The sequence below is a fragment of the Dermacentor albipictus genome, chromosome 2 (assembly GCF_038994185.2).
Source record: "Dermacentor albipictus isolate Rhodes 1998 colony chromosome 2, USDA_Dalb.pri_finalv2, whole genome shotgun sequence".
Taxonomy (NCBI): domain Eukaryota; kingdom Metazoa; phylum Arthropoda; class Arachnida; order Ixodida; family Ixodidae; genus Dermacentor; species Dermacentor albipictus.
The window spans coordinates 68,843,067-68,856,363 of NC_091822.1; the positions used below are offsets into that span (position 1 = coordinate 68,843,067).

At 44.7% G+C, this 13,297-nt stretch overlaps 1 protein-coding gene across 3 annotated transcripts in view; it reads left to right on the plus strand.

Annotated features, from left to right (window-relative positions):
- LOC135903244 (sodium/iodide cotransporter-like) overlaps positions 1 to 13,297 on the plus strand; it is an 85,749-nt gene that overhangs the window by 20,293 nt on the left and 52,159 nt on the right. For 2 of the 3 annotated variants that reach the window (XM_065433662.1, XM_070533664.1), the window contains exons 4-6: positions 6,830 to 6,895; positions 10,452 to 10,503; positions 12,067 to 12,134. In XM_065433662.1, the coding sequence (XP_065289734.1) occupies positions 6,830 to 6,895; positions 10,452 to 10,503; positions 12,067 to 12,134 (186 nt within the window). The remainder of the gene's footprint in view (positions 1 to 6,829; positions 6,896 to 10,451; positions 10,504 to 12,066; positions 12,135 to 13,297) is intronic. The other variant, XM_070533665.1, reaches the window with a different exon arrangement.

The window sequence follows — 13,297 nt, forward strand, 5'->3', positions numbered from 1 at the left end:
AAGATGCTTGACCCTGTTCACCACTTAGGAATTCGCCTGTCCACAGGCGCCTTTAGATCAAGCCCAGTGGAAAGCCTGTACGTTGAATCGGATGAGTGGTCACTGCATCTGCAGAGAACATATTCGTCTTTCATGTATTTTCTTAGAGTGAACGCAAACAGTCAGCATTCCGCGTATTACACCGTAAACGATTTGTCCAGTTGCCAACTTTTCCGCAACCGGCCCAGAGTGGCACAGCCTTTCTCCATGCGTGTTAGAGACATGGCTGAAGAAACAAGGGTTCCACTGCTTGAATACCACCTTATGTCCCCTGCTATACGGCCCCCGCCGTGGCAGTGGCAACAAATAGACTGTGATACATCTTTCGTAGCTGTCACAAAGCACGCGCCTGTCGCGCATATACGAACGTACTTCCTCGAATTACAGCACAAATACTCCTCTCCTGAATTCTTTACAGACGCATCGAAGTGTAATTTTGGCGTATCTTACGCAGCGGTCGGTCCATCTTTTTCAGATGCCGGTGTTCTGCACCCTAACACAAGTATTTTCACAGCAGAGGCCTACGCGATATTGGCTGCCGTTAAACACATTAATGAATCTAATATCCCAAAGGCAGTTATATACACAGACTCTTTGAGTGTTGTAAATGCTTTTAAAACTGTCAGGAAATATAAAAACCCCGTAATTCTATCTCTTTACTCAGCATTATGCACAACCTATCAGTCCAAACAGCATATCGTCGTATGCTGGGTGCCGGGGCACCGAGAGATAGAGGGAAACGTGTTGGCTGACGAGCTAGCCACATCCGTCAACGCGAACGCTTCCAACACTTCTACGACTGTCCCTGTAATGGACCTCAAGCCATCAATAAGAAAAAAGCTAAGGGCTTTCTGGCAGTGCTTGTGGGACGAACAAACAGGAAATAAACTACATGTTATCAAGCCATATCTTGGCAACTGGCCGCCGGTATCAAAGAACCGCCACACAGAAGTAACACTTTGCAGACTCAGGATAGGACACACATACAGCACACACGCATACCTCTTGTCCGGTGGCGATCCACCCATGTGTGATAAATGTGGTGATCCACTTACTGTGCTTCACATCCTGCTGCAATGCACTGAATTAGACGCTAATAGGAAAAATCATTTTCCATTACCACACCGTCAACAAATTCCCCTTCATCCTCTCATGATCATAGGTATGGAACCACTCTTTAAATATCAATACTTGTTCGCATTTTTAAAAGATGTACACAGTTTTCATGTCATATCACCAGGAAATCCGTAGCACGGCCTTTTAACTGAGGTTTCTGCTGCGATAACTGCACTAAAAGAAAGCACCTGCCTCCCAGCCTTTGGGCTCAAAGGCCTCCCGGAGGCTTAGGTGGTATTTCCACATTTTTCCATTTTAGCTCCACGATCACTGATCACGCGTACTAGATCCATAGACATCTATATGTATCACTATCATAATTTTATATTATATATCATTTTACGCTTTTATGATACGGATTGATTTTAGGCCACTTTACAGCCATGTCACATCCCACCATCGCAACTCACAAATCGGCACTTAACACAACATTATCAGTCATGGCGCTCTTTGGCCATACTTGGCCCTTGCGCCACTAAACAATACACATTCATTCATTCATTCATTGGAGATTTCAAAAACAGACTTGATTTTGCCAGTTGGATCTTCATGAAATGTGAAGAGGAACCGAGCTTTCTCGCTCGCATGCTTTGGTTTGGACGAAGAGGCTAATTTCTTCAGAAACGCATAAGGTATTCTACATAACGCGCTCTATTGGAGTGATAACACTCACTACTGGCTGGCACAAACACGACATTATAGCAGTGGGCGTTTAATATGTCGTGTGGTATTTTTCATGGCAACATTGTAGAACCCTTCTTTTTTTCCAACACACTAACGACGCAACGCTATGTCAACGACATCCTCAAGGGCCCAGTGAACGACGTATGTTAGAATATTTCACTTGTGAGACTTCAGAATATCTCGTTTGAACACGATGGTGCTCCTGCGCATAGTAGGGGTCAGTGCCGAGCATGGCTCCACAAGCTTTTTCGAGGACAGCGCATTTTCCGGCATGGACCTGTACCCTGGCAAGCAAGGTCGCTGAACATGACACTGCTGGACTTCTTCGTGTGCGGCTACCTGAAAGATCGCGCGTATACCGGCGAAACTACCACATCGGACGGCCTAAAGGTAAAAATAAGCACAGTCTGCTTATTTACGGTGGCTAAAGCTGCAACAGCACGAGTGCTGGAAGGAAACAAGTACTGTATTGCTTCAGAAAGCGACGGTGACCTTTTTGAGCACGTGCTATAAGTGGCCGTGGAAAATAACCACTCAAAATTTGTGTAGAACGTGACTGCTTAACGCACCTTCATGATGTAACCCTATCCTTACATACGAAAAGCTTGCGTCAAAGATAGAAAGAGGTGCAAAATGCGCAGCTCCGCCGGAAATGCGAAGCACCGATTCCGATAGCAAATTACTATATAGCTGTACGAAGTATGGATAGTAGTTTTAGTGCCTGTAAACACTTGTAAACATTCGCTTACTAACTAAATTAACAACGATAGAATGTGTAAGCCTGACTCAACAAAACCGTATAAAGAAACAGACACACGGAAACAGCGCTGCCTCAGTGTGTCTGCTTACTTCTACATCCTTGTTCAGTCGCCTTTACACATTCTATCATGTATTCAAAGCAACTAGCCCGCCAACATATTTTAACTCAATTAAGCAGCTCGATGTCCCGCACGCGCAGGTAAACACGAACACACATCACTCGGTGACAGCGGAAACTGTCTGTGAAAACGCTGGAGTTAAAAATCGTGGCAGCAGCAACGAGCCCATTGACGTATGTGCTTCTGTCGCTTCAACTCGTACGAAACGTCGGAAACACAGCGCATACGAAGCTACCGGAACTACACGCACCCTGTAAACATCGCAGATCGCATTGAAGATGAGGCCCTCGCGGGCGTGCACTTTAGCCACCTCGCAGACCGCTTTCAAAACACACGAGCGGCCACAACTCGTCCCTACAGCGTCCGCCAAAGGCGTCTACTACGGCGTCGCGCCCGCGATTCACGTGGTCAACGCCGCGGTTGTCTCTACTCTCTACGCAGTGAAGGGTGAAGAGGACATCAAGGCACCGTAGCAGCTGCCGGAGAATAACGCCCCGACTCATTCGCCTCACCCACCTGCCTCGCACGCCGCAGGAGAAGGCATGCATCCGGGCTGCGTTCCTCGATCGCACGCGCGAGATTGAATCGCGTTCGCCGGCTCACTCTCGCATGCTTTCTCTCATACGCAACCTCACGGTGACGTCGACGGTAGAAATGCACCTGGAGTGTCCAAGTAATTGCTACTGCTATAAAAACTGCTTTATTTTACCTCTTTTGCGGATTTTCCGAGACGGAATGGGTAAATGGCTGAACTAGTTGTACCTTAGAATGTTTCTTTGTGGGCGGCTGAGACGGCTTACGTGCTTTTGGTTTATTTTGCGGCGAAATAAACCCCTGCGTCGGTATTGTCCGTTCTTCCGGGGGCTGCGTATTATATATATATATATATATATATATATATATATATATATATATATATATATATATATATATATATATATATATATATATATATATATAGTCACTGGCGCTGCTCTGTCCTAGACCACCATCAGTTGCACTTCGCTTCTCGAAAAGGCAGGGTGTATGTATGTCCACTGAGCTCCTCAGCACCAGTTTGCAATGCAGTGACCGCGATTCCAATCATGGATCTGGGACCTCAAAGAACTGAAACATATTGTGCTAACACATTTCTTTCCCACTTATCGCTAAATCGCCACTGAATTTCTCGCCATAATAATCGCCGTAATCCTCGCTATCATCACCAGCTTATTGGTGCCCACCGCTGCAGACAGACCTCTTCCATCGATTTTTGTTTGTTCCTAACTTGCGTTGGCCAACTCCGTCTTAACCTTGCAAATTGCATCATGTCATCACACCAACCAACCTACGCTGTACTCACCTGCGCGACGTTCCTTTCGGCACTTAGTGCTTTAACCTAATCGACCACATGTTGCCTGCCCTACTATACTACCTGAAAAACTCCACTTTCATCTTTTACTTATGGTGAACCAAATTCCGGTCCCTTAGGTGTGGCTGTACAGCTCAAATGCCATTTGAAGTGTTTTGGTTAACTTGTAGTGGGGAAGAAACCAGAACAACTGCATAAAATGCAATGTGCCGCCGTACGTACATGTTTTTTATGTAAGTGTGCTCATTTCTACCGCGATGTTGGTCATTCATTACCAACCAGCCACTGCAATGCTTTCAATCCCTACACGTTGAGGCCTCCGAGTTGAAACTCTGGACGCAGGAGCAAGAAGAAACCGCATCAACATAAGCGTGTGGCCACAAAGTAAGATTTGAAAGGGTAGGTACGACATGATTTCACCGTAACTGCTTGTGAAAAAGCAACACGCCAAATTTCTGAGCGTTTGCATATTACATTTTTCAACCAAATAATGTGAGTGCAGACGCTTAGGTTGTTGAGTGCTACAGTAACATGGAACGTAATAAAAAAGAGGTGCGCAAATAGCAAGTGGTTGGCGACGGTCTGTGTCTACGTGAATGGCGTAGTCAAAGAGTTTCTTGATTGCTTCGAAGGCCTTCCGCATTACGCTTCCTTTGTTGGTGTTACCTAATTCGGTCAGTCGGACTTTTGGCCATTGATGGAGTGCTTTCTGCCAACAGAACTAGGGAACGTTCTCGTAGAACACTGGTAGAGCAGGTCACTTCCTGGGACTGAGAAATATGTAATCCAAACTGAATATTTATTGTTTCCATCCATGGCGCTCATCCACAGCCATCCACAGCCATCCATGGGGCTCATCGCCATGGATGGCTGACTTGAGAAGTCGAGAAGACTACAATTTGTCTTTTTTACATCAAGAGCTCTGGAGAGCTTCCACATTTCCGTAGATAAATAGCGCGCTGGCAGTACAGACCACAATAGCTCGCCGTAGTTTTCCAAAAGAGGCACAAAGTGATTTTCAATATACCTTTCCTCTGCAGTGAATCGCAATCCTGCAGGTAGATCTCGTCTTAAATTGCAAGAAAAATGATACATATTTGCACTTGGTGCATACGAAACTATACTTTAAAACGTAAAAAGACACCTCTCGTACGTTGGAACAGCTTGACAACACCCTTGCCCAAAAGAATTAGTCACCGTGGTGGCGTAGTGGCGTTGGTGCTGCGTTTCTGAACCCGAGGTCACAGGATCGAATCCCGACAGCGGTGGCCGCATTTCGATGAGGGGCGAAATATAAGAACACCCGTATACCATGCATTGGGCGCACCATAATGGATCCCTGTGGTCAAAATTATTTCGGAGTCCCCCACAATCGCATGCAATACAATCATACCGGGGTTTTGGCACGTAAACCCTCGACAACCGTAAAACCTGTCTCAGCAACCGCCCGATAATTGCACAGGTTGGAACCTAGTAGACGTCAGCGGACGTCGTGGTCACGCCGAACCCTCATCCAATTTGTTCAAAGCCCCGTAGTTTCTTCAAACGCACTTGTGACGTTGCTTACGTCGTGGCACGTGCACGCGTAATGATGTGGAACTTTTCTTCTTTCGCGGATTAAGCATACTGTGCAAGAAAAGGAAAAAAATACACAGGACATAGCGCGATGAAAACAACAGAATGAGTTGTTTTAAGATGGAATAACAATTTTCCCGTTGTAATTCACAACCCAATTACAGTAACGTGATCAACATGCTTAACTAATGTTCCTAAATTACTCCTGTATATAATGTGGCGGAAGGGAATTAATAACCGATAATATTTTATTCCATAACTATCCGTGGTACTCGATTTAAAACCGACTTTCCTTGGTGTCTTCGGCCATTCCGTGGTCGGTTGTTGCTTGTTGATAGATGAATGGTCAGACTATCTCCGCCTATAGAAAGGCGCCAGTACAAAAAGACCATGCTCTTGGCTTTGAAGTTGAAATCGATTTTATTTATTACAAAGTACAAAGGTTGGCATTCGGGGACGAATGGCCACCGAAAATATATCAGATTCAAAAAAGTATCCCTTCGAATCGTTCGCACAAACTTAGTTTAAGCGTGGTTATGTTTTCAGAAACTTATGAGTTATAGATATGACACTTGCAACAAAGAAAAGTATTAGTGCGTAGATTTCCAGTACACACCCATTGCTGTTGCGGCGGTTGTGTAGACAGGAAATGAGAGACAATTAGATGGCCTAACATGGCTCCGTTGTGGACACGCCTTCCTAGCATCGTCCTAACGGGGTAGTGCAGGTACGTGAATAGCGGGGCCTGCCGCAAAGTGCTTTTTAAAGGTTTAGGTGCCGTAGTGGAGTGCTCGGGTGAACAGCCCTCCCATCTTCCAACTGCCCTCTCCCCTGTGTTGGCTGCAGGAGAGCGATTCGCAGACAGTACAGCTGTGTTGGTTTGTTGTTCTATTCTCTGCAGTATTGCGCAATGAAAGAGATAACCTTACTTAAATATCAGCTGTGCCACAAATGTGCGCCTTTCCACAAACCTTCGGCTATGCGCTTGCATCGACGACTGTCGTCTGGTATTTATTTCTTTACCAACTTGGCTAACGTTATTTTGGACACTGAGTATCAGCATCCAATGTTCTTTGTTGTTTACTGAACAATACAAGCCATTATTTATGCGAATCTCCGAGCGAAGTGCTGCGATGAAGTATTATTTTTTTGTGTATTTGCCTTTTCTGCTTCCCTGCCATGCTAGTATCTGCGCATGCGTTTCGACAACATGGTCGGCATCACTGCGAGCATCGTATACGTTTTCCTCAGCGTGAGTCTGATATTTTTTGCACTTCATTGCTTGTGATAACGAAACTAAAGCTTGTGATTGTGGTTTCAATGTCGCCGTCCTACACTTTAGCGGTTGTTTGAAGCTACATCTCTGTAGCTGTGACACTCATTTTGCATTTGGGATGTTTTGCTATCAGAAATATTGAAGGCAATAACTTATTATGCAGTGCCGCCGTCCCTAAATGTTTCTTCCTAACATAATTAAGCGCAATCCAAGAACAGTGGCTTAAAAAGTCGCTTCACGTCTCGGTGACCTTGCGAACCTGTGTTTGCACAATGTCGACAAGTGATTTAGTCGGCTCCTATTTATACTCTGGCGGTATTTTATGCTATTCACTCTTTCAAAGGCACAATATTCCGCAAACAAAAAAAATGAGAAGAAAGAAGTGCTGCATATAAAATTACAAACTTTTGCTACTCTTTCGAACATTGTCGGAAACATTCGAACATTCGAATCGGGAACAAATTTTCCAGCAATGAAGATTGAAATGGCAATTACTAAAACAGTTAAACGAGTATCGGTCTCTGTGAAAAATGAGGGATTGTTTCAAACAGAGAATTGAGTACGTCCCAAACCAGAATTCATAAACACCATCATCTCTTGTCCTTGAACATTTATTCAATATACCATCTGTTCAGGCACCGTGGTGCAAGCACAAGGTAGAACGGAAAAACACCCGACAATTTTCCAGCAAAATTCGTGAAATATATAACCGAATGCTAATGATAAAAGGGCCTGCACTACGCTAGAAGTCGTAACTTATAGCGCAGGTTCTGTAAAAGCGCAGGTTCTATATAAGCGTTTCTATAAAAGGCGCCACAAACAAAACAATGCAACAGAATGCTAGACAACTGTATTGAGGAACCTCTTCCTAGGAGCCAAAGTGACCGCGTATCCCGAATAGAGCCAGAAAAAATGAAGGGGCGAGGTCAGAGGATGTTGAATTGCGGCCGAAGCAGCTGCCTGCTCCGTCCAAGATTTCATTTTTACATTGAGCAACGCTTCCATGTTCGGAAGCGTTGCATGTGCTGCGATTTTCCACGTCCACATAAGGCGTCAGAAATTCAAGAGTCAGCAACAACTCTGGCGCCATCAGCGGACGAAGGTTGGAAAACGCCTAGCGCCTCCATATTGAAATCTGCACCCACCCGTTTACCCCTATACTTCGCCTGTAGCGCACTTCGCACTTGCGTTCAGCGTTCTGAAAGTTATTTCATTGTGTTGCCGGTTTCTTAAAGGAACTTGTAAGCACCAAGTTCCAGAGCGAGAATATTCTGTGATAATTGACGCTGTTATGTCATAAAAATATGCGCCGCGGTCATTTCCCCAAAGCCATCCTGCGGTCCTATATAATGACGTTGGTCATAATATTTGCCTAATTTATTGAAAAAAAGCTAGACACGGCAATAACAATTAAGCTCGTTTTACAGAAGTACATTACTCAGCACACTGCTGCCTTCGTTCATATTGATATCTTGGTTTAGGTGTTCAAATAAACCTATCAGAAGTGATATGCATCACCCACAGCAACAAAAGGCACAAGACCGCATCTTACGGAAATTTAGCGTGTTCGTGTTGCATTACATGCCCTCCACAAAACATGTCGGTAGATTCAGCGCAGAGCATGTAACGGTGAACACCAGTTTATGCCTCATTACCTTTCTTTTTCAAAGTTAGGATGTGGTTACGAGAACGATAGCAGCCGCACGCTCACATGCTCCCCCGTGGCAGGAAGATAAATTGCATAATCTACATGGGCAATGGGCATTCTAACGCTAAGAACATCCCTCAGGCAAACGAGTCTAAGTTGGCATCCCCTGCAAAACACCCGGCCTAGCGTGTTGCTTTCCCAGCGGTCTTCACACAATCCCGTGACTTCTTCAGTGTGAGCTGAGCTGCGCCAGCAAAATATGAGGCGACAGGGAGCGTGCGCATCATCACATCGTTGTAAACGCGCGAATTTAGCGCTTGTTAAGGTGTGGCGAAGCAACGCGTGCGCCGACGGTGTGTTTTGCCCACGACAACGGAAATATACCTTCTAGGCTGCTCAGGCGGTGCGGCAAAACACCAGTGAAAAGAGCCGTCCATGCGGCTTCTTCAGGTTTCGGGTACTACAAATGTCTAGCCTATGATAATGAAGGCACAGAACATCTGTACATTTATCCGTCTAAGCTGCACTGCGCTGGAAATTCCTGAAAATTTTTCATATAGGCGAAATTTTTGTGTGCTCTGGGTGTCCCTAATCATGGCAAATGCAGATGAGGACCATAACGCTACGCAGTTTACGTACGGGGTGTATGATGATTCGTGGACGGAGTTTCATCGGGTCGCCGCTGTGAAGTACTGCGGTAGTCGAACGAAATTAGGCTGCAAAGAATTGAAAACAGTCAGTGCGTGTCCAGTCGATTTACGTGCCGCAAGTCAGGCCAGTGTGCGGCTGAACAACGGTGCAATTAATTAACTGATCAGCCTAATAAAGGGCAATAATCAGTTGCCACCATTCGCACCGTAACGGACAATCTCGTAAACGCTGATGTGAACTGACGATGGCTGCTCTGAAACGGACGCTCTGAAACGCGTTTCCTACAGTGAATGCACAAATCCCGATAGTGAACATCGATAAATAACTCAATTGCCCTTCTGTAGCCCTTACGCTTACGAGCAGAAGGATTGCTTAAAAAGCAAGAACGTTGCGGGTGCATCGGCTTGACGCTTTGCCATTCATCTGCTTGCAGCAACCTATAACTTGACCATGCCAAGTAAAATTTGTATCGGGATTTCCCTCACTGTGTGGTGTAAGAGGAGATGTCGGTACTGCGCTATCCAATTTTGTATCGCTCTCTGCTTTGCAAACATCGTATGTCTTTATATGCACTCTCCCGTAATCCACTGTAGTGTCGCACCAGTCATTAGAGGTTCATTTCAGGACGCTTAACTACAACCCAGCTGCAGTTTTCTAAAGGCTCCACCACGGTTTCGAAATACTCAAGAGCGTTATTTACTCCAGGCTTGCCGCATGGTTAGTGCAAAATCTGGGTGCTTTTCCGAAGAGCTGCACCACAGGCAGTAGCCTCTGGCCTGTGCAGGTACGCCACAGGCTCCAATAGGTTCAGACATTTTTGTCTAAACGCCGAACAACGAAAGAAGGACGTAACGGTTGGCTGAACAAGCAAGTAAAACAGTTGAGTACGGGTATACATCCGGCAATATCCTAACTTAACGGGCCTAGCTAGGGCCTAAATTACACAGCTAACTTCGTCGTTCGCCACCACTCTGCGCCACGGTGCAGCCAATGCTCCAGCGAAACAGGTATCTAGGTGTTTTGTTTAAAAGGAATGGTGCGGCAAATGGAAGGAAGAGTACAAATATTATTCCTGTTCGACGATAAAATATTTTTTTTGCATTTGCTACCCAACATCGCAGTGAGAAATACACAACGTGGTCGATGCTCTTATTTTATTGCGAGCTAGTCGTGTGTGTGTAAAGGTAGCAGTTTTCTGATCCTGATATGTTTTACCACGTTACTTCATCACAGCAAATCGTAGGCGCCGTGGGCATCTACAGTGCTGGCATTGCTGTTTCGACAAGTACGTATCGCTACAGCTTCTCTTAATTATCAGTAAGTTGTTTTTCGGCGGGGCAGGAGTGTCGCCTGTTCCCGAAAATATCGATCAGTTTGCCTCAGGCACTGAAGAATGTTCGTAACATTAAGGCACGTTGTGAGAGAAGGACCGCTCTACAAATGGTCGAGTGCTACACGGGACATGACTCTTCACCAACGCGTACGCTGCAAATATTTCGCCACGCGCAAGTTTTTTTTTCTTAGATTACTAAGCGCTGAAGCCAAACTTCTTTAAAACATTCTTCAGAAGGAAAGGCAGGTCACTGCTTTCCCGACTCCTTTGCTTGCAAATGCAAAATACGTCATTTACGCGTCGGACAAATTATTGGCAAGAAAAAGCATATAAAGCTCTGTCAAAGGAAGAGAACAACTGATTGATGCATTCACTTTGTTACGTAGAGTGATCACACTGCCGGCTCAGTTTGACGTAGGGATAATATAAAAAAGGCACGTAAACATGAACACACACACTTCACATCCGTTGGTCCATTTCAGTCAAACGAGCTAACTCCCACAAATAACAGTGCCTCTTTCGCACGTGCATCATTCCATAGTGGTGGCAAAGTTCTTTAGCGCTGTAATCTCCAATGCATGGTAAATGTTATGCAAGTTTCGGCACTTCAAAATTCTTATTTAGGCACGAACAACCTAACGCAAAGCTCATAGTAGTGCGCTTCACGCGCTGGAGCAAAGTTTCCCTGAGTTGTGATTAATTCAGCAAACCAGTTACTAAAAATATTTGCTATATGAATTATGTATTGCTGAAGATAACAGTTGATTGTTTTGTTGTGTGTGTGTAGAATACACTCTCTATAAGGAGAAATAAAGCTAAACAAGCTCTCATTTTCCTTGTTGCTGAAATGTATTTGTATTTGGGTATTACAGTGTTATAGCGGTGATTTAGGAGACCAAGTGCTCTGTTTTTTTTTTTCTCTCGAATATCTGTGCAGTCTCATTGGAAATGTGTGGTTTAGCTTTCGCCCAAGACTAAATAAACGGTGCTGTGATGAGCAACGAAGTCGAGACTGTGTTTAGGCATAAAGCGAACGACAAAGGCATTGAAACCATCGAAGTTTCGAAAAGTTTACGTTTCCTCGCGTTTCCGAAACTCGGCATCGAAGCTGTGTACAATATGCTGGTCTTTCGTAGTAGCAGCCATTTAGCTTTTTAGTTCTAGGATAGATGCGCTGGCTTTAGCGGATTTTTTTTTTTAGTACAACACCTGCTTTAAAATATTTCGTGATGGTAGTGGTGGTAGGCTTGGGAGGTGGAAAGGAAGGTTTACATTCGTCGCATTCGTCGCACCAACGTTCTACCCACAAAGCGAATCTCGAGCAACAAGTGTGACGCACGTAGCGTGGCAGGAATGGGAAAAACAAGTTCCAAGGCTTCTAACACCGCGGGCTGTCGCAACGCAGGGGTTCGAGAAAAGCGACAACATTCATACTTCATACGTTCATCAATTCTGTTTTACGCTCGACCGCATGATCTTGCTTACTGCACTTCTTGTCTTCCTCTTACTTTTCAGTGTACCCCATTCCATTGGTCTACTCGAACATTTGCATCGGCCTGGCGGGAACTGTGTACACAGCTCTGGTAACAACAATGCTGATATTCTGCCTACATTATAGAACCTGCAAAAGAACTTTAATGTAGGGCGTCCTTTTATTGGGTGTAGGCTGTTCTCCTGTACACTTACGGTAGTATTTAGGCACACTCTTTCGCTCGATGCTCTTTTCCTGACTTCTCTGAGGGGTCGAGGTGGGTGCCTCTGGTCCCATCGAGTAATTGTACAAACTGACCGCGATTCAGAAACACACAGAACCTTTGAACACACAGAGCCACTATTCATAAAAAAACTTACCTTACTTTATTCCTCATTGTTAGGTACTTCAAAACAGCGTGTTCAGTTCATCCCATACTTTCGGACAATAACCTCCAAGTAAGATTTTCATCACGCCACACAGACATACGAAGACACACCTGAACAGAAATTTAAACATACCACCTGTTAGAAATTTCTACGGTAGGCGCAGGTTAACCTATATTGGACCGAATATATGAAATAATCTTCAGAAGATGATAAAAGAGAGCTCAACATTTTTGTATGTTCATAAGCAAGCTATATTTCATAACGAGTATGTTTCAATAATGTTATATTAGGGGATTTTGCTACTGCTGGTTTTCCTCCTAAATCAATTCATATCGCGTTAACAGCAATGTTAGCGTAATCTGTACTTACAAATCACATTACCGGATAGCCTGAGTTGCAATGGAGTTTTGTATTCATTAGCATTGGCCCAGAACTAGCAGTATTGCTAAGGGCCTAGGTGACGTTCAGCAATGTTTGTAACCATATACAGAAATAAACTAAACTGAACTAAAAACAAAAACTACAACAAGAAGGGGCTGGACACTTCAATAAGAATGGTAGAACCTTAGTCGCCTATTCCTCTGATTGAGCTTCGTAATCAGGGACTTTTCAATACCGCTGCTGTTAATATCAGTGGCTATGCATGCTCAGGACGAGGTCGGGGGGGTCGGTTCCCGGCCGAGGAGGTCGCATTCCGATGGGTTTTGTATGTAGGAACGTTCCTGCTACTAGATACCTATGTTAACGCTAAAGAACCACAGTTGCTCAACATTACTGCAGAGCCCTCCAATATAACGTGTCCAATAGCATCTCTGCTGCTTTAGGATGTTGAGCACCAGCATCAAACAATACATTGCACATACAAACTCGGCAGCAGCGGTATTAT